General features: G+C 42.3%; 1 protein-coding gene across 2 annotated transcripts in view; it reads left to right on the top strand.

Annotated features, from left to right (window-relative positions):
- DOCK1 (dedicator of cytokinesis 1) overlaps positions 1-21,466 on the top strand; it is a 266,436-nt gene that overhangs the window by 67,448 nt on the left and 177,522 nt on the right. For both annotated transcript variants that reach the window (XM_041461037.1, XM_041461036.1), the window contains exons 24-27: positions 10,383-10,453; positions 12,082-12,188; positions 18,662-18,789; positions 20,266-20,361. In XM_041461037.1, the coding sequence (XP_041316971.1) occupies positions 10,383-10,453; positions 12,082-12,188; positions 18,662-18,789; positions 20,266-20,361 (402 nt within the window). The remainder of the gene's footprint in view (positions 1-10,382; positions 10,454-12,081; positions 12,189-18,661; positions 18,790-20,265; positions 20,362-21,466) is intronic.

Genomic DNA, 21,466 nt, shown 5'->3' with positions numbered 1-21,466 from the left:
CAGGGTGTTGGGGTAGTGTCACAGACATATTTTATGAAAAATCCTTTTGCCAGGATCTTTTCTCCTGAGAAGCAGGGAAGCTTCAGCTTCTCCATGTTGTGCTGCTTTGGAATGTGATTTGGAGAATTGTTTACTCAGCATGTGAACTTGTTTTTACTTGATGACCAATGGCAGCCACCTGTGTCGGGGCTGTGAGCTGCCACAAGATTTTGTTCTTCATTCCTTTGCTTTTCTTTCTAGCTTTCTCGTGGATCCTTTCTATTTTTAGTATAGTTTTAGTATAGCATTTTAATATAATAATAAAATGAATCAATTTTGTGTAATGTGGAGTCAAGATTCTCATCTCTTCCCTCGTCCTGGGACTCTTGAACACAACCCAAGGGTAACAGGGCTGTCACCTTGCTGTCACCCCACTGTCACAGAGCCTTGGGGCAGCCACTGGGTGCTGTGCTGGTTCCAAACCCCAGGAAGGGGTCAGAGGAATGCAGAGGGTTGGGAATGCTGCACCTCCCCACAGGTGGGACACTGATCTCCTGTGCTCTGGCGTTTGTACAAGGGCAGGCACTTGCTGACAGCCTTAGGAGGGGAGTTGAAAGGAAGTAAAGGGATTTTTTATCTTTTCTGGAGTTTGCTTTTCCTTGGGGGCTGTGGGGGCAGCCAGGGCCAGAGCTCAGGTGCAGGGATGTGCTGGGTGCAGCCTCTGAGGGAGGCTGGGAGAGCCAGGAGGGGAAGGGAGGACAGGAACCACAGCTGGCATCTCATGGGGCACTGCTGGGGAGCAGGGCTGGGCACAGGGAGGGGTTCTGGGGGCAAGGGGATGCTCCAAAGGCTTGGAGCATCCCTCCCATGGAGACTGGCTAGGAGAGCTGGGGGTGCTCACCTGGAGAGGAGCAGCTCCAGGGAGAGCTCAGAGCCCTGCCAGGGCCTGAAGGGGCTCCAGGAGAGCTGGAGAGGGACTGGGGACAAGGGATGAAGGGACAGGACACGGGGAATGGCTCCCACTGCCAGAGGGCAGGGATGGATGGGTTATTGGGAATTGGGAATTGTTCTCTGTGAGGGTGGGCAGGGGCTGGGATGGAATTCCCAGAGCAGCTGTGGCTGCCCCTGGATCCCTGGCAGTGCCCAAGGCCAGGCTGGAGCACCTGGGACAGGGGAAGGTGTCCCTGCCATGGCAGGGGTGGAAAAAGATCTTTGAGTCCCTCCCGACCCAACCCAGTCTGGATTTCTGGTGCTGTTGGATACTTTGCTGAAGTTTTCTGGAAAATGAATGATTTTAAACAAATAAGTCCCCAGGTCCCTGTGTTGTGCAGGAAGATCAGCAGATCTTGCTGTGTAGCAGTTTTAGGATTTTTTTTCACTGATTTTTATAACTATTGGGGAAGCTAAATAAGTGTAGACAAAATAAGTGTGTTTGGAGAGAGATAAGAAGTTGCAAAGACCTACACAGAAAATTAAGGTGCTTTACATTAAACAGGGCAGATGCTTCTTTCACACATCCCACTGTTCCCATTTCTCCTTGCAAAAACTGGAATTTTCCTTTACACTTTATCACCACGGAGCAGAACTGCCACTGGAAACTTTCTGAGATGTTCCCAACTTTTTGGGCTGGGTAGACTGGATTTTTTTCCCTATCTGCTGGGGGAGTAGCCTTCAAGCTGACACAGAATGAAAGACTGCAGTCTTGTGTTCTTAGCAAGAATTCCTCTTTATCTATTCAAATATTTATGTCCTTGTGGAAGCTGATGAGTTGCTGTTGACTGTTAGTTGTTTAATATTTTGCTTTTGTTTTTTTTTTAATTTGAGTTTTTAAGGCTTTGGTTGCATGCATGTGAAGAAAAAAAGTTTCCTCAAAAGAAAACTCTCAGAATTGTACAAGGATTTAAGGCTGTAGGGCACAGAAAGAGGCTTGGAATTTGTACCTCTTTTAGGATTGTGGCTGTTCAAAAAGTCTTGGATAAGGGAAAATTTATAGGGTGTTTATATATTTTAAACATGAAAAGGCTGTTTTTAAATTGACTTGTACTACTTCAGCTATGGATTTTTGCAGTAAATAGGTAAAATTCCATATGATTTTGGGATGTGGTTTGAGCAGAGCTTTGCTAGCACTCTGCTGGTACTTATACCTGATTTCTTTTGTCTTTTATATACTCAAATGTGTTGGAATTAATTAGGTGCAAGAACAACTGAAAGCCACTTCACTGCAGGTCATAATCATTCCTGTGGGTTTGAATTTGGGAAGTTGAACTGCTGAAAATGACAATGTTCAAAACAACGCAGAAGTTAGGGTTTTTTTTAGTTAATTAAATCAAATTTTAGGGATTTTTTTTTTGGTGTTTCAGTGGAGACACACATTTCAGGGCTGCATTTTCCAGCTTTTCAAGGTGTGGGGCTGCCCAAGCTGGAGAGGGAAGTCCAGGCAGTGATTTGAGCTGGCATGCTGTCTGTGGGCTTGAATTTGGGAAGGTGAACTGCTGAAAATGACAATGTTCAAAACAACGCAGAAGTTAGGGTTTTTTTTAGTTAATTAAATAAAATTTTAGGGATATTTTTTTTTGGTGTTTCAGTGGAGACACACATTTCAGGGCTGCCTTTTCCAGCTTTTCAAGGTGTGGGGCTGCCCAATCTGGAGAGGGAAGTCCAGGCAGTGATTTGAGCTGGCATGCTGTGGCTGTTCCCTCAAAAACAAGAATTCCCCTCTCATGCTAGCTCTCAATACCTTGGGAAGGGGAGGTTCCACTTGGTTTTCCAGTCCTCACTTTGAGGGTTAAACCTGCTGCAGTAAGGTGAGCAGCATTTGGTGTGTGCATGCATTTTTAATGGTTACAAGTGTGCTGAGCCTTCCTGGGTTTATTCCTCCTTTCTGCTAATTGGTGCATGATGATTATTTGCTTAACCTTCTCCTGCTGAAGTGATGGTTGAAGTGTGGATGAAAGTGCAGATATTCCTTAGTCAGGGATTCCTGCATCCCTTGGGAGGTGCAGAAGCTCCTCCTGCAGTGGAGGGAGCTGGACCCTCCTCAGCAAACATAAGTTACAAAAAAATTCTAATCTACAGCTAACATCTTATATTTCACCCACAAAAAGTTATAAACTAATTTTTTTATACCAGTACAAAAATTATAAAAATCATCATAATAATCAAATAAAACCATAATATTCAAAATTAATATAACAAAACCTTATTAACAAAAACGTAATATAAATCATATTGCAATTCAAAATTTCATACAAAATAGAAAGCCATTAAAATTTTAATTGCATTTAACCTATCCCAAAACAAAATTGAGAAAAAGCAACAAAAACAACCTTTAAATAAAAATTATAAAACTAAATCAAATATCATACTCATACCTTATTACTTCATTATTTACCTTAAATAACACAATCCTACCCATCAATCAACCTAAAACCGATATTTAAATATCAAAACACAAATACCTTATCTACTTCAATATATCCAACAAAAATTTACCAAAACTGTCAAAACAATAATTCAAATGAGAGAGGGAGATGTTGGAACCCTGGATACAGAGAATTTCAGACTTTCTGTGCCGACAGGCACTGACCCCCAGGAGAACTCTGCATTGACCTGAGGCCGTGGAGAAGCTTCCAAAATGGAATGACAGCACTGGGATTGTGGGTGTGGAGTTTGGATAGAAGTGTGTGATGTCACAGGGTGGGAAACTCAGAGTTTAATGGTTTAGAATACAGTAATATATATAAAGAAAAGGGTTTAGAGTACAGTAATACACATAAAGGAAGATGGAGGTTTCAGGGCAGAGGTTGGTCCTTCTTCTTCACCTTCTCCACCTGCTTCATGGCTTTGGGTGCTATTTTGGAATTAAACAGAAAAGTCTGCTTAGTAGGGGTACAAGGGACTGGTTATTGGGTTAAAAGTGAAAATAATGTAAGTGTCATTTCTTAATTAAACAGTTTAACCTTAAAAGACCTTACGGAGAAAGATAGTTAGGCATTTTGTAGCTTGTTAATAGAATGCTGTAGAATTCGTTACTTGTAAAACTAAAATATAAATAAAAATAATAAACATCTAAGTGTAAACACTAAATATCATCTCAAACACTTTCAATCCCAACCTTAACAAAAGCAAAACAAAACAATCAACCTAAAACCGATATTTAAATATCAAAACACAAATACCTTATCTACTTCAATATATCCAACAAAAATTTACCAAAACTGTCAAAACAATAATTCAAATGAGAGAGGGAGATGTTGGAACCCTGGATACAGAGAATTTGAGACTTTCTGTGCTGCCAGGCACTGACCCCCAGGAGAACTCTGCATTGACCTGAGGCCGTGGAGAAGCTTCCAAAATGGAATGACAGCACTGGGATTGTGGGTGTGGAGTTTGGATAGAAGTGTGTGATGTCACAGGGTGGGAAACTCAGAGTTTAATGGTTTAGAATACAGTAATATATATAAAGAAAAGGGTTTAGAGTACAGTAATACACATAAAGGAAGATGGAGGTTTCAGGGCAGAGGTTGGTCCTTCTTCTTCACCTTCTCCACCTGCTTCATGGCTTTGGGTGCTATTTTGGAATTAAACAGAAAAGTCTGCTTAGTGGGAGTACAAGGAACTGGTTATTGGGTTAAAAGTGAAAATAATGTAAGTGTCATTTCTTAATTAAACAGTTTAACCTTAAAAGACCTTACGGAGAAAGATAGTTAGGCATTTTGTAGCTTGTTAATAGAATGCTGTAGAATTCGTTACTTGTAAAACTAAAATATAAATAAAAATAATAAACATCTAAGTGTAAACACTAAATATCATCTCAAACACTTTCAATCCCAACCTTAACAAAAGCAAAACAAAACCAAAAAACATCAGGGCCCTTCTAATATTTATATTTGGTGTCCTGATTTTGTTCAGGATGGCTGGGAAAAGGCTGGGAGCTCTGAATAATCTGAATTAAGGAGGTGTGAGCACTTTTTTTGTGTATAAAATCATCCTGTGTGAGGCCACAGAGAGCTGGTGTGGAAGATGAGATCATTTTTTAATGTGAATTATCCCGTGCCTGTGGGTTCTTAAGAATTCTGCTCACTTCTAACACATTTCTCAGCGTCCAGTCTGTACTTGAATATTAAACATTTATTACTAAATCCACAGAAATGTATTTAAATGAAGGCAGGGAGAAATAAGTGCCTGAGAAGAAAACAAGAGACTGTTGTTAATCTGCAGGGCTTTTCCAACAGGTGGAATTCTTTTTCAACATCAGATGAGTTGAGTAACAAAATGCACCCGTGGACTGAGGTTTTAGTGTCTCTTAGAACCCGTGTGGGAAGTATCTCCAAAAGATATTTATTTGTGATCGTGCTTTGGGCTGGTTTTTGGCCTGGAGTGGGGCTGGGTTTTGGCCTGGAGTGGGGCTGGTTTTTGGCCTGGAGTGGGGCTGGTTTTTGACCTGGAATGGGGCTGGTTTTTGGCCTGGAGTGGGGTTGGTTTTTGGCCTGGAATGGGGCTGGTTTTTGACCTGGAATGGGGCTGGTTTTTGGCCTGGAATGGGGCTGGTTTTTGGCCTGGAATGGGGCTGGTTTTTGGCCTGGTATGGGGCTGGTTTTTGGCCTGGAATGGGGCTGGTTTTTGGCCTGGAATGGGGCTGGTTTTTGGCCTGGAATGGGGCTGTTTTACACTGAATTTAGTGCCAGAGGTGCTGCTTTGCAACTGGGATAAAAACTGCTTTAGTTGGTGGGCTGCTCTAGTCTGGGGCAAATCTCAAATAGAGTTTGGGTGCTCCTGGATGTTGTTTGATGCAGCTGCTGACTGGGTTTCATTTGGTTTGGATGAGTTTAATGGAATAGCACCTAAGATAATGCTGGGGTGGAAGGGAGGTGCTTTGTTAAATGGCACAAAAGATGAAAATTAACATTGAAATCATGTTCTCAAATGGAGTCGGGTGAAACAAATTTAATGCTTTGTCAAACAAAAGAGTTCAGAAGAATACCATGTATTTGGCACAGGGTTTTTGTGCTTAATTTGGAGGCCAGGCATGCTGATGGAAACAAATGGCTTTGGAAAATGACAGTTTTAAATTAAGGATTTTTTTTTTTTTTTTATTATTTTATGGACTACAAGGAGCTGAACTTAAACCCCAGAAAAAAAAGCTGTGGTGTTCTGCTCAGAATACATTTTGTTTAATACTTTGCAAATGTCATTTGGTCAATCTAATGACAACCTTAAGTTAGTTTTTATTTAAACAGCTACTCCAGAGAAGCTTTTGTGACACTTTTTTTTTGTCGTTCCATTTATAAACCCAAGAATGGGATAATTTTCCATTGTTACAAGATTCTTTTTCTGTCCTGCTTGCTTTTCACTCACCAGTGACCTACTGTATTTATCACACAGGTGATTTCACTTTTGTATTGAGATCTCACCATATTCTCAACTGTGTAACAAACAAAAGTAAATGAGTAAAACTCATTTTTCTATCTGTTATCCAAAATTAGATCAGAAATACTTTAAGGTACTTAGAAAGGTTTCCCTGTCTTATTTTAATGTGTTTTTATTTGCCTGATGACACAAAGAAAAGGCTTTTACTTGTCCTCTCATCCTTTTATGAAGAAATAAAAAAAACTCCAGAAATTTCCTTGAAAGCAGCTCCTCCTGGTAGTTTTAGAAGCTGGGCCACATTCTGTCCCAATAAATAAATGAAGTTTACTCTTATTTAAATATGCAAATGTCAAAGTGAAGTTTTTTGAGGCTTTCCCCACCCAGCAAAAAACTGCAGGAAAAATTCCTTTAGGAGAATCAGGATAAATAATTCAGATAAACGTTTAGCCATAAAACTCTTTGAACTTTTAGATCTGGTCAATGTGCTAATTTTCCTCATGGTAGGTCCCATTCTTTACCCGTTTTTGGTTCAATTTCTGTCTGGAAATGAACTATCAGTGAGAAAAGAGCAGTGTGGGCAGTGCAGGGGACTCTTCATTGGTGTACAGAGGGGCCACTGTTGGCAATAATAATTCTTGCTCCTGATCTGATTTATTCTGGCTTTTTTGAAGGATTTTTTTCCCCTCAAATGATCTTTTGATACCAACACTGAGTTGGTTCCTTCTACACAAACCTGATTTCCGTGCCAGCTCTGGTCAAGTTCAGGAGAACACAATTAGCTGTTAAATTAATTGATGTTCAGAGGGGCCAGTGTTGGAAATAACAATTCCATTGCTGCTGATATTACTCATTCTGGCTTTTTTTTTACCACATCTGAAGGGTTTTTGCACTCAAATGATCTTTTGATACCAACACTGCATTTGTTCCTTCCACACCAACGTGATTTGGCTGCCAGTTGTGGAGAAGTTGAGGAGAGCACAATTAGCTCTGAAGTCATTAGGAGCCCATCAATGAATTTATCTGAAATTTACCAAAGGGTCCTGCTCCAGACAGAGAGCAGGCTGGGATGATTTAGGGAATGAGTTGCAATTAGTCCCTGGAAGGATAAATCCTGGGAATTGCCATCCCTGCGTTGGCTGTGCAGAGAGCTGTGCCCATCAATATTGCTTAATTTATTCCATTTAAGGCAAAGCTTTGACTTTTCTGGCCCTGAGTATTTTCACTTAGTGAGTTGTGTTTCTTGGCCCAGTTAATTGCCTTTTTCACAGTTTTTAAAGGTATCCTTGAGGCACTGAGCAGCTCCATGGCTTCTCTTGGCAGTTCCTCCTCAGAGGGAATGTCAGCTCATGGTTCTTCCCATGCTTTCTGTGGAATAATTCCTTTTACACACGGCTGTGGTGTTCAGGAAGGGGAAATCAATGTGTGTTTGTGTGGTTGGGATGTAGAGGATGAGCCACAACATCTCTGAGCTTGCTGCAGGCTGCCATGGCCTTGCTGATGTCATGCTGAGCCATGTGAATCACAGCCTGGGCAAAAAAATAAAATCCCAATAACACCCCACAGCCAACAGAGCAGTGAGTGTATGAGGAAATTCAACTCAGGGAGAATATATCCATTATTTATGCCACACACTGGCTCATTGCTGCTTTCACTCTTTTTCATCCTTCCTCTTTGCTGCTGTATTTGTGTGCTTTGTAGTACTGGAAATGACTGATTTTGTGATTTGATAAGAGTGGGAATAATTTGTCACTGGTTTTGCACAAAGAGAGAAGCCCCTTGGGGCACTCAGATTGTTATTGCAGCCCAGCTTGAAACTGTGTGTAATTATTGAGTGCGTGTGTGAGACTGATCTTGCCAGCTTTGGGTGTGCTTCTCGTGTGATCTCAGGGAAATTACTGCAGAAAACTGTTGGAGTGAACACTGAGGCTCCTCACTACTGTGGTTTTTTAATGCTGCTTGGAATTCTCAAGTAGTTAAGGCATCCCTGTGTAACCATGGAATTAAGATTTTGGGCTTCGTTTGCTGTGTGTTTCTTGTGGAAATGAGGAATTGGGACTTTTGTCCAGTGCTGATCAAGAGTGAAAAGTAATTAATTTAATTTCTTTAAATGGCAGAAAACCCCCTCAAACAAGATGCTTACTTGTTTTTTCCTAATCTTCTATGGAAAGACAGGAGCAGGGGTTTTTATCTGCTGTATTTCATATTTTTCATTTATGCATTGCAGTGTCCTGGGAATAACCAGCATTGCAATGGAGCTGCTGCTCACAGAAAATCTACTTCAGCTGCAGCTTGGACAGAGTAAGATCTACAACAAGAGCTGCTCTTCTATATGATTTAATACCAATAAAAAATTATTTTGGTAGCCCTTTGGCTTGGACAAATACAGATTTAATCACGGGGCTGCACAGCCTCATAGTCTGATCATCTCGTGACATAATCGAGCCAGCTGAGGTGGGAAATTGGGAAATGTATTTCCATAGTCTTCTTTAAATCTCCAGAATTAAACTTTAATTGATTTGTCTATAAAGTGGACCCTCAGTTACTGCTAATTGTTGCAGCTCCAAGCTGTAAATGGCTGTTGTAAATAGTTTTACCCCACAGTAGTTCACAAGAGCCATTCAAGTGTTAATTTTTACGCCGGGTGTGAAATTTTAATTCAAGATATAAAATGCAAGCTCCCTTTTAAGATGTGTTACTAAACATTTATGGCTCCGTGCATGTGAATGATCAGCAAATAAACCCCCGTTCCTGCCTGTGTTACTAACTGGTCGTTAGAGCCCTCATCCATCACAGCTCCCTTTGCAGAATTCCAGGGTCCCTGCCCAGCTCAGGAGTCCTTCCAGCAGATGTGGGATGGTTGATGGTCCAGCTTGACAGCCTCAGTGGATTGTGACTGAGAACTGGATGCTGAAATCTGCTTCCAGCCCCAGGACAGGCTGGGGGGTCCATTGGGGAGGGGTCTCTGCCTTGGTGGCCTCTTGAGGTTCTCCTTGGGTGTCACCAAAGCATTCATTTGTTGCTTTTGAGAGCTCAGGGGTTGGGTGTCGAGTGACAGGGGTGTGGCAGGAAAGGGGAGCTTTGGGTAAGAAAAGGAATCAGGTTTGTGTTGGCTCCTCAAGACTGTTCTCCTCCTGTGGCTCTTCTACCTGCAAAAACCACCTGGGATGGGAAATAAATGTGTGTCCAGGCTGGGGGTGTAAATGACAATAATTTCTCACATCACAGAGTGACAGAGGGGGTTGGGTTGGAAAGATCTGAAAATTCACCCAGTGCCCCCCCTGCCATGGCAGACCATCCAACCCTGCCTCTTCTGATTCTCAGGCAAAAATACACCTGTTAGCAAACAATTTGATTTAATTGATAAAACATAAGGTGAGGCAGGCAAGTTGGCTGTTCTGGTTTCTGTTTCAATTACTCTGAGTTTTTTTTCCCTAGTCTGGTGCTCAGTGCATGCAATACCTACGAATTGTTCCTAAGAAAAAGATAAAATGAGTAAAAATCCCTACAAACAGTTAAAATATTAAACATCTGTTTGTATCTTCCGAGCTCTTGCATGTGCTGTGCAGTGGCAGCTGTGAGTTCAAGGGGAATTGGGAAGAGCCAGTGTTTCATGGGTGGCTACCAAGAATTTACTGCAGGGAAAAAATGCTAATTAGGGATTTTGTTTAATTTTTAAGCAGTGAAGTGAAAATTAAACCCAAACAACTCCAGCATGGCTGAGGAGGAGGATGAGAAAGTGCTCAACAGAAGATGGGGATAAAGGGATTAGAGGAACGAAAAGGTTTCTATGAAATGTTGGAAGGAGCTTATAAATCTCTACTTCTGGTCTAGTTTCCCCAGTTTATGAACATTTCATGTCTCTGTCTTATTTTAATTCAGTTTAAAAGTTGAATTTTTTGCTGAGTTTCAGCTCAGGTGTCACAGCAAATGGTGAAACCCAAGCCACCTCCTTGTGGATGATTCTCGCAGTCTTTGCATCACCTTTAAACTGTGTAATTGTGTTAATCTGGGGTTTTTTGGTGTTTTTTTTTTAGGGTGCAGCACTTAAATACTTGCCAGCAATTGTCAATGATGTGAAATTAGTGTTTGATCCAAAGGAACTCAGGTGAGTAGAGTTAATTAAGTGTGGAGTGCTAATTTTATTTTATAGTGATATATATAAAATATGCACACAAATATATAAAATACATGTAATATATATAAGCATAAAAACATACACTGCATATTTCATTTCTACATGTTACTATTACATATAAACATACAAAAATATATAAAAATATAGAAATATATACTGAGACAGTGAAATATGGATCACCTGAGAAGTTTTATCACTTTGTCTTTATTGCATTTTTTTTGTTCCTTGCAGGTATTTTTAAGGCTTACACAAAGAGCCTGTTTTTTAAAAATGATGTCTAACAAATACCTGACAAACTTTGCAGTACAAACCATTAGTAAGAGTTATTCATCAGGCAGCTGCCATCAAAACTCTTAAGCTGGACCACGATGCTTCACTCTTTCAAGTTTAAATTTCCTGTAAATAATAAAATAATAAATAATTCAGTGATTCAGTTGCCGGATCGATGTCTCAGTAGGTCATAAACATGGCAGTGTTGTTAGTAAATAAAAAGGACAATAACAGGATATTTAAGAAAAAAAAACAGTGGAAAAACCAAAAAAAAACTGGTATTTCAGCAGAACTTTAGCTTAAAGAGAAAAATATAATTTTATTTTTTGTGGTGCTGTTACAAACTGAAAAAAAACCATTTGAAATCTGATTTTACTGCACAAACCCTTCTAAATTTTGTCTGGCTTTATTTTTATGGTCTTGATATGTCAGAAGGAGGAAAAGAGATAAAGCAGGGGTAAAATAAGCAAATATAATCTTAGTCCAATGTTCCAGTGGCCTGAGGAACCTGGCATTTACCTTCTTCTTGCCTGGGGACTGTGAATTGTTTTACATCTACACTTCCCTGGGCTTAGGAAATCTGAATTGTAGAGTTTGTGGACTAAATAATAATTTTGGTATGTGACAGCAAAATTCCTGGGAAAAGAGAAAGGAAAATGCAGGACTTGGCCTGTTTTAGCCCAAATATTACATTTTTTCTACGGTATTAACAGTAGAAATTGCAATTAAATACTGGGAGTATTTAAATTGAGGTTGACTTAAATCTCAATAGGAAAAGCAAAGAACCCAAGATTTTAGGAGGGGATGAAAAATTATTGAAGGGTCTTGACAATATTAGGTGAGAGCTCAGCTGATGAGTGTGATGGTACCTTATCCTAAAATGTCAATTTTTTGTGTTTTTTAATTATTAATTTTTGTGTTGGTAGCTTACAATGTTAATTATCACCTTATTTTTGGCATCCATAATCACGAACGTGCTGATTGATGTGAAGCACAGGCAAGGAAAACTTGGAACCTAAAACCTTAAATGAAACATGGACAAAGAATCTAAAACTGATAAAAGATAAAAGGGAGATAAAAGGGAGGGGACAAAAGAAATGACATGAAAAACTGAAAAAAATTGTTGAAAACTAGTCATGGTTCTCTGGTTGGTTTTTTTTGATATCTCAAAAAAAAAAAAAGAATTTGCTCTTCCAGGAGCAGGAAGTTGTGTGTCAGGTTCTTCATGGATGATTGTTTTTCCATGGATTTTTAATGGGTTTTTGGGTGGATTATGTGGTGGATTTTTGCTTTTGTTTAATGGATTTTTGCTTTCCCTGTGTGAGCAGCAAGCTCTTCACCGAGTTCATCCTGAACGTGCCCGTGAGCCGTTTGACCATCCAGAAGCTCTACTGCCTGATCGAGATCGTGCACAGCGACCTCTTCACCCAGCACGGTGAGCAGGCAGAATCCCAGCCCTTGCTCCCTGTCCCTGTCCCCTGCCTGCTCCCTCCTGCCGTCCCTGTGGAGCCTGGGACACGCTGAGGGTGTTCCATTGGAAGGACAAGACGGAAAATCAAAACCCAACAGTGGTGAGGGTGGGAAGCGACCTTAAAGCCCATCCAGTGCTGCCCTTGGCTTGGTGGGCACCTGTCATTGTCACCACTAATAATGGAGGGATTGCTCGTTTTTGGGTTCCTTTTTCCTCCTCTGTGGAGGCTGGGATTGAAGGGACGTGAGAGGACAGTTCACATAAAGACTCACGTGTTTATTTCTCATCACTGTTAGAGTCTCACAGCAGTGAGTTCTGCAGTATTTCACTAACAATTACAAAATGGCCAACTATCTCTTGTTACAAGGTCTTTTAAGGATAAACTGTCCAATTAAGAAATGACACCTACATGATTTTCACTTTTAACCTAATAACTGATCACTTGAATGCTGCATTGCACTTTTCTGTCCGATTACAAAATGCCACCCAAACCCATGGAGAAGAAGGTGAAGAGGAAGGACCAGCTTCTGCCCTAAACCTCCATCTTGCCCCATATATATTGCTGTATTTGAAAACCCCAAACTCCAAGTTTTCCACTCTGTGATGTTCCACACTTATACTCAACTCCACACCCACAATCCCAGTGCTGTCAGTCAATTTTGGAAGCCTTCTCCACGGCCTCAGGTCAATGCAGAGTTCTCGTGGGGGTCAGTGCCTGGCAGCACAGAAAGTCTGAAATGCTCAGCATCCAGAACTCGAAGAAGGGATGGGACTATTTTCAGGCTAAGAATGATTTATTGCTCAGACAAACACCAGTCTCAGAGGCTGTGAGATTTTAGAGGATCAAGCATTCGGCCACAGCTCAAGAGCAGTCACAAGTTCTTTGTTACAAGGCAATACAGAACTCTCTAACCCAATGGACAGTTGCCACAGGGTTTATTTTGCTTTTCTCACCCATCACCTTTACTCACTCCTGCTGCACTGAGGATGCTTTTGTCCAATGGGCTTCTCTCTCACAGGCACACATCTGCTTCTGTTATAACTTCTAAACTCTCAGTAATTCCATACAACCCCACCCCTGCACTATAAACCCTTCACCATCTTATCAGTGCAGTTTCTCACTTACTTAAGGCATATTCTTACTTACAGCTATAGAAACACAAGTTGATGATTTTTCTGCTTAATATCTGTGGATTGTATTTTTACATCAACCCAAGCTTCTCCCAAGGCTGCAGATCAAACCCTTCAGTGTCTGTGGGAATTTGTTTTTCCAATTCCCTCAGGCACCTTCAACTATCCCATTCTGCTCCAATCCCATCCAGCCTGCCCTTGGGCATGAGGAAAATCCTAATTGACACTGCAGTTACAAATGGTGAAGAAGTGAAAGTGCAAAATTACAAAAACCTTGGGATTTGTTATTTTAAAAGGGCACAAAGCAGCCAGGTTATTGGGCTCTGTTGTAACTTTGTGTCGGGGTTTATCAAAAATCATCAATGCAGCTTTTGTGAACTCATGCGGGGGGAATGGAGGTTTTGGATGTCCTCTGTGCCTTGAAGCTGTTCCCTGGCTGAAGGAAAGCAGAAACCTTTCAAAGGGTGCTGTTCGTCCATGCCTTGTTATTTTCTGCTTTCCCATTAATGGGCCAGTGAAAGATAAGCTCAGGCACTTGTCCTACAGATTTCCTCCTTGGAGGTGAAACACTTGATTCTTTTTCAGGCTGGCTGCAGGTTAAACTGACCCCAGCAAAGTGTTTGTGTGCTGCCAGGGAAGGTAATGAGGAAGCAAATAGGCACTGCTTCAGTGGGAAAGGAGATTTGGAAGGATTCTGCTCTCAGATCACAAAAGCTGAGACTGCTGAGTGCTGATAAAACAAATTTTTCTGGTTCCGGTTTAAAAAAATCTTGGTGTTTTGGCATTGTGATGGTTTATACCACTCTTATAATCTCTTATAAAACAGTTCACCACCTGTGTCACCATGTACAGAAATTTGGTGGAAGCAGCAAGTCCAGACTTTATCTTCACTTCTGAAATGATTTGAAATTATTCAGCCCTGAAGTGCTGGATTTTCAAGAAGTGAAAGGAGGAATGCAAGTGCAGTTGCTGGTGTTGGGGCCTGGGTAAAATGGTGTCCCCAAGAATAATTTAATGTTTCCTGTGCTCTAATCAGTGTTACTCATTTGCTTCATTCATTCTCAGCTCATAATCATTTTCCCTTCTCCTGGCTGCTCTCAGGTTGCCAGGACTTTGGGGCAGAAGTCAGTAATATCAGGGATCATCCTTTACTCTCCTTGGGAGCAAGAAATGGAGATAACTCAGCTAAAACAAGAAACTGAGTGTGAAACACACTCCTGAGAAAGGCTATGGTGCATTTACCATGTTAATCTTTGCCCTCCCTTATTGAAGCAGTTCCATTTTCAGAGGGAGAGGTAGGAATTGTGTGTGGCTGGTTTGTTTTATAAACCTGACTCCCAAACTCATCCCTTCAGGTGCAGGGAATGGTGCAGTCCAACATTATTGAGCTGCTGAGAAATCCAAATGGATCTGTGTTAATGGGAGGGTGATTAATCAGGGCCCAGGGCAGGTTTGCTGGCAGATCAGTGTTGCTTAATGGCTCTGAGATGTTATCAGGAGGCTCCTCAGCTGGGTTTTCCTGTCACTGCCTGTTAGGAATGTCCTAAATCCAGCAGCCTTTGGTTGGGCTGGGGTGGGGATTCCAGGCACCTGCACTGACCCAAACCACTCTGGGGTTCCCATGGGTGTCTGGGGGTTTTGATTCAGTAAACCAAGTGTGGCCTTAAAAGTTTCTCTTGCCATTGGTGTCACAGAATCCCAGACTGGATGGGGTTGGGAGGGACCTTAAATCCCACCCCTGCCATGGCAGGGACACCTTCCCCTGTCCCAGGCTGCTCCAACCCCAGTGTCCAACCTGGCCTGGGGCGCTGCCAGGGACAGCCACAGCTGCTCTGGGAATTCCATCCCAGCCAGGAATTCCTTCCCAATATCCCATCCATCCCTGCCCTCTGGCAGTGGGAGCCATTCCCTGTGTCCTGTCCCTCCATGCCTTGTCCCCAGTCCCTCTCCAGCTCTCCTGGAGCCCCTCCAGGCCCTGGCACCCAGTGCCACATCCAGGCTCTGTCAAAGGGGAGAGGGGCTCCATCCCTCTCATCTTCTCACCATAATTCTTCATTCTGATCATTCTCTGAAGTTTCATAAACATTCAAATTCACCGGAAAAGAAATCAAACCTCTATCCACAGCCTTTTTAAAATTTAGATTTTCCCGTCCCTCGCTCTGTGGGTTGGAGTTCATGACTAAAATGTTGTTGGCTGCCCCTCCTCCTTCTCACTGATTCAGGAATTTTAAACTGATAGGGAATGTTTCCATATAAGCTGTCAACTAATCCTGGATCCTGTTGCAAAAATGAGGTTTTCTTTTCTAAAAGCAATATGCACTACAGGATTGTGGACTTAGGGAAGGCTGGCAAATGCACAGAAAATTTCATCAGCCTTTTTCTGGTGGAGAAAAAATGCTCTAATTCTGTGCTTTGAGAGGTCAAGGAAGACTTATTTGTGTCTCCAGAGGAATTAAAATTCAAAATACATGAATTTGTGAGGCTTGAAGGATTTGGGGGTGAGAGGGGAGTGTGTGAAGCAGTTTGCTGAAGCCTTTTGATTTAGTGATGTTGTTAAGTGTTGGATGATTCACTGGGAAGTCTGGAGAGTTTGGGACCTTAGATCAGAACGGGGACTGTGGTGGGGTTTGTCTATCTTCAAAAAAAAGTAATATAATAGTTAAAATAGTAATAGTTTAATAGTAATACAATATATTACTATAAATATATAAATATACATAAATATAATATGTTTAAAACATAGTCTTAAAATTGATTTTGTTGATGTTTATAAACACAAATAGGAACATGTGGTAATTATATAAATAAGTAATGTTTCCATATAGTAAACTAGAGGTAAATTAATATATAAATACTTTGAATGTCTTGAATTGTAAATGAATATATAAATAAGATTTATCCCTACCACCATACAATAACATAATACTATAATCTTATATATGTAGTTTTCACTCCACTAAAAAATTAAACAAAAAGGCATAAATATAATTTTTCCCTGAGTGTGGAGCAGTTTAATAATAATTTAGTGGATATTTTCAGTGCTCATGGTTGGGAGTTAAATGAAGTGTCCTGTCCTTGCAAGCATCAAGGTTTTGGTTTATATAAACAGTGATTTGTCTGATTTGTTTTGTCCTATGGAGATGTTTGGGTTTGCTGTTGCTTTGTTTTCCAAATGACTTCCAGCTGATTGCCAAGTGAGCTGTGGAGCTGCTGGAGTTTGAAAGAGAAAATCCAGGGTTTTTTCCATGAGGAATTTGAGCCTGTTGAATATTAGTAGACAACACCCAGCATTTTTAGGAGTTCTTACTGTTCAGTTATGACTCAACTCACAGGCTGTGGAGTGGAAACAAAATTACTGAGCATAGGTTAAGGTTTTTGGCCACATGAACTAAATGAACCATAAAATAAATGGATTTATCAGTGTCCCAGGAAACAAAACGTTTTTATTGACACAAAATTACGGTGTGTATTCACCTTCAGCAGAGCTCACTGAAGGCTTTCCTTGGGTGCTGCTAATTGGTAATTCCAGCTGAGCATCCTTTGCTACAGATGAATGTTTGATTCCCTCTGGCATTAAATCACCACGGGCTGGGCTTTGCTCTAGAAGAGAGGTGGAATTGCACTATCTGTGATCACCGTGCAGCAGATCCTGAGCTGCCTTGGGAGCAGGATCTGGTGTTCTGGACCACAAAGGTTCCCCATTAATCAGGGCTGGGGCTGTTTGTGGCAGGCAGGGTGATGAGGATTCACCTTTGCTCCTCTGAGCTCCCAGAGTGCAGCAGCTCAGTGCTTTTCACAACAGCTCATGGCAAAGAGGCACTGAAAATCTCATCTTGGTCTAGGGAGTGTCACCACAGCTCTGGGCTGGTTGGAGCATCACAGAGCCATGGAATGGTTTGAGTTGGAAGGGATCTTAAAGCCCATCCCATCCCACCCCTGCCATGGCAGGGACACCTTCCACTGTCCCAGGCTGCTCCAGCCTGGCCTTGGGCACTGCCAGGGATCCAGGGGCAGCCACAGCTGCTCTGGGCACCCTGGATTCCTGCCCACTCTCCCAGGGAACAATTAATTCCCAATCTCCCATCCATCCCTGCCCTCTGGCAGTGGGAGCCATTCCCTGGGTCCTGTCCCTCCATCCTTTGTCCCAGGTCCCTGTCCAGCTCTCCTGGAGTCCCTTTAGGGTCCAGAACAGGCTCTAAGGTCTCCCAGAACCTTCTCTTCTCTGGGCTGAACACTGATCTTTCCTGATCCCATCTTTCTGCTGAAGGTTCTCACTGCCAAAATACTCAATATTCTCTCCTGTCAGGGTGTTTTGCAGGGCCAGAAGATCCCCCCGAGCCTCCTTTTCCCCTGACTGAGCCCCCACAGCTCCCTCAGCTGCTCCACCTCCCCCTTGGGATGATTGTGTGGAGTTCCCAACCCGTTTTGTTTCCCCCCATGTTTCTCAGCAGCCCCAGGTGGGAGCTGAGGAGCCCTGTCAGCTCCACCCGAGGGAACAGTGTTCTGTGCTGGTTGTGTCATTCCAGACCAAGCACTGGGACCAATAATCAGTTTTCCCTTTCTCAGAAATGCAGCTTTACTGCCTCCCCCGTTGATGAGAGCAGCTCCAGCACCGCAGTGGAACTCAGAGGTGACTCAGACATTAAACTGATCTTTGCCCCCTCCCTGCCAGTGGGGCTCAGCAGGACGGTGGAACATTCTCAGCCCTCTAATTAGGGGCTTTTAAAGTTATTAGAGACTGATTCACCTCACAGGCTCTGCAAAGACATGTTCTGTGCCTTTCCTGGAGTGCTCAGCAGCTGGGCTTTGGGCTTCTTCCCCTCCCCTGTGTTTGGGGACTGTTCACATTACACAACCCCTCTGCCCTGTGGGGTTCTGCTTCTTCTTCTGTTTCCTTTCCATGTGAGTCCAAAATTCAGGGAGCATATCCTGAAGTTTCCCAAATGCAGAGGCACAAGGCTGTGATCACAGAGCATCTTTGGGGCAGATGTGCAGAGCCGAGCTGTTCACTGGGCTGACATTTATATGGATAATTAGGAATTAATTTTCACTTGGTGATTCTCTCCATGTAGGAGCAGTCTGAGTACTTGAGCAAGGAAGGAGATTTTTTAGTTTTTTAATAGCACCAAATGGTCAAAGGTTGGAGCAGTTGAGAGGCAGAAGTTTTTAAGGTGAGGTGAGGCTTGGGTTGAAAAGCTGGAAGTTAATTTATTTTTCCCGATTTTTTTGTGTCTTATGTAAGCACTGAAGCACATCAGCCTGGAGGCCTTGAAAGCTGTGTTTGTAACCTCGTGTTTTGTGTGCAGACTGCAGGGAAATCTTGCTGCCAACAATGACAGACCAGCTCAAGTATCACTTGGAGAGACAAGAAGATCTGGAGGCTTGCTGCCAGTTGCTGAGTAACATCCTGGAAGTGCTCTACAAGAAAGACGTGGTGAGTGTGGGCTGGCTCTGTGATGAGTAACACTTCACAGAAACTGTTTTAGTAAAGTGAATTAAGCAGGTAACTCCTGAAGCTTTAGATTTTTATTTTTCTTTTTTATAACCCCCTAACCAGCCTTTTCTAACTCTCAGTTCTCCAGTGATGATGTGTTTGTTGTGTGGCATCTCACACGTCACATCCAGCACAGCACTTGTTCTGTCTCAGGCACATCCAGTACAGCTTTTCTGGTTAGATAGTGAAGAAATAAATGTCCTTAGGAGTTAAACCTTCCTCATTTACTGTGTCTGGCCTTTTCCAGGTGTAAAATGTTATGTTTTGGTGGTTTTTCTTTTCTCCCATGGGCATTTTGGGAAATGTGCATTTGAGTTGTATTGTTGCTGACATGGTTCCCAGACGTGCAGCATGTGTAATATCCCTTTTTTTGCATAATATCCTCTTTTCTGCTTTCCCTTGACCTCAACAAACATACAAATATTGTTGCTTTGCCAGAGAGCTGCAGTGATTTGATGCTCTCCTGAAATTTGGGCTGCTGCTGCTGCCTGAACCTTCAGTGCTATGCAGAATCATACACTAATTCAGCTGGAAAGGACCTCAGGGGTCAGCTACTCACATCCCCTCTGGCATCTTATTTAATTGGGGGTTTTTTGGGTTTTGCTCGGGTTTTGTTTGTTTTTGGAAGTAGCTCTGTGTGGCTGCTTCAGAGAGAGGGTTGTTTTACAGGAGGAATTTGGTTCTGGCTGCTTGGCTGCTCCTGTCTCTCTTTGTTGGCTGCTTTCCTCTCCGTGGTAGGGGCTCACCTGCAGCTCCACCCTCTCCCAGGCTGATCCTGGCAGCAGGACCAGCTCCTGGGTGGGTTTGTGCTGGTGGTGGGTCGTCCTTCAAATATGCAAATCTATTTTTCATCCATAAAGTAAAAGATGGGAGCAAAGCTCATCTGTTTCTTTCTCCTTGTGGTGTTTGTGGCTTTGTTTTTTGCCCATCATTATGTGTGAGATTTCTGGATTTGTCCTTAAAATCTGCTTGGAATAAATATTTCCTTTTAACTCTTTTGAAAGTAGTGGTAGATTGCTTTTGATATTGACTGAAATTGGCAGTTCCTTAATGAAAGTTTTGCTTTGCTTTTCTCTTCCTTTTAATTGAGCTCTTGCAGAACAGCTCCCCCTCCCCCAGGCTGGTAATGCCTGTGGGGGTTTGGTGTTGGAAAAATGTCTTGGGGGAAGAAAATTAATGGGTAACTAAATGTCATGAGCTGCATTTCCATTGACATTGTAACAGCACATTTTAATTAATCAGAAACATGTATTACCAAAATATCACTTGGTTAAAGCCATTCCCTCCTTGTGATCAACAGCAAGTGATGTGTTATTTAATTTCCACCAGACAGGTGGGTTGAAAGGCAGCACAAATGGCCCAGTTGTGTTGCTGTCTGTTGTTTGTGGCTGTCACTGATTTATTCCTTGTCCTCAGGGCCCCACACAACGCCATGTGCAGATCATCATGGAGAACCTGCTGAGGACAGTGAACAGAACTGTGATTTCCATGGGACGGGACTCAGAGCTCATTGTAAGTAAACTCAAACACCTCTGTCACATCTCCCTGAACCTGCCTGTAATGGCATTGCAATCCCAGGTGACCCAAAGCAATCAAAACCTCCTCTCTCTGTGTGCTCAGGAAGCTGGAAAGCACTGCCTGGTAATTTTGCTGTGGTTGATGCAGGGAAAGAGCAAAAAAAAAAAAAGCTTGAAAAATATCTGTGAGCAGGTGATTAGCCAGGATTGATATCTGTGTGCACCAAAATTATGTAGTATTGGTAATTAGCCAGCTGAGAAGTGTGGAAATGAGACTTGGCTGTTGTTACTGCTTTACAAGCATTTACTTGTCTTTTTGACTTAAACTGAGATAACCAAGGTGAGTGTTCAAATGACTGAAGAACAGAGCCCAAAATTATGTTTAGAGGAAGGACTGATGGAAGTGACCCTATTGACTTAGCACTGTGATTTTAAAGCCTTACACTTGTATTTTCCCCTGTTAATTAATTAATTATTGGGCTAAATAATGAAAAAAATAGCGAAGCTTGTTGATATCTGAGATGGGGATAGATCTGAGTGTGTTTTTGGGGGCCTCTCTGTGTGCTTGCCTTTCTCCTGTATTCTTTCTTAGCTGTCTGCAGCTGGCAGCTGATCTCTGCAGGGAGCTGGTCAAAGTGAGCCAGGTTTGTGCTGTGTCTGAGCACTTGTCCCTCAGTTCTGCATCAATTTGGGTCAGTCTGGCTCAATGCGCTGATTTCTTACCATGGGGTTAATTGTTAGTCAGATAGATGAGTCCATCAGCAACTTGGTTTTTTCATCTCCTCTTTTCTTCCCAATTTAAAATCTCCCTGTAGTTGCACACAGTGATATTTTACTTTTACACACAGTGGTTTTTGACACAGAGCTCTGTGTCCTCAGAACTTCTTCCTGACCTCCTGCTGCCCATTTCCTTGGCATCTGGGGGTGCTCGTGTTGGCAGATCTGCTGCAATTTTCATTTTGTCTTTGGTGCATCATCCACTGGCTTAGTTTTGGTCTCCCACTTGTATCACTTGTACTTGTAAGGAAGGGATAATGGATCTCCAGATCCATTGCTGGAGCAAGCAGTCACAGAATTCCAGGATGGTTTGGCTTGGAAGG

The sequence above is a fragment of the Pyrgilauda ruficollis genome, unplaced genomic scaffold, assembly GCF_017590135.1.
Source record: "Pyrgilauda ruficollis isolate IOZ18807 unplaced genomic scaffold, ASM1759013v1 scaffold15, whole genome shotgun sequence".
NCBI lineage: Eukaryota > Metazoa > Chordata > Aves > Passeriformes > Passeridae > Pyrgilauda > Pyrgilauda ruficollis.
The sequence above is the reverse complement of the archived record's forward strand: the minus strand, read 5'-3'. Positions and strand labels throughout refer to the sequence as shown.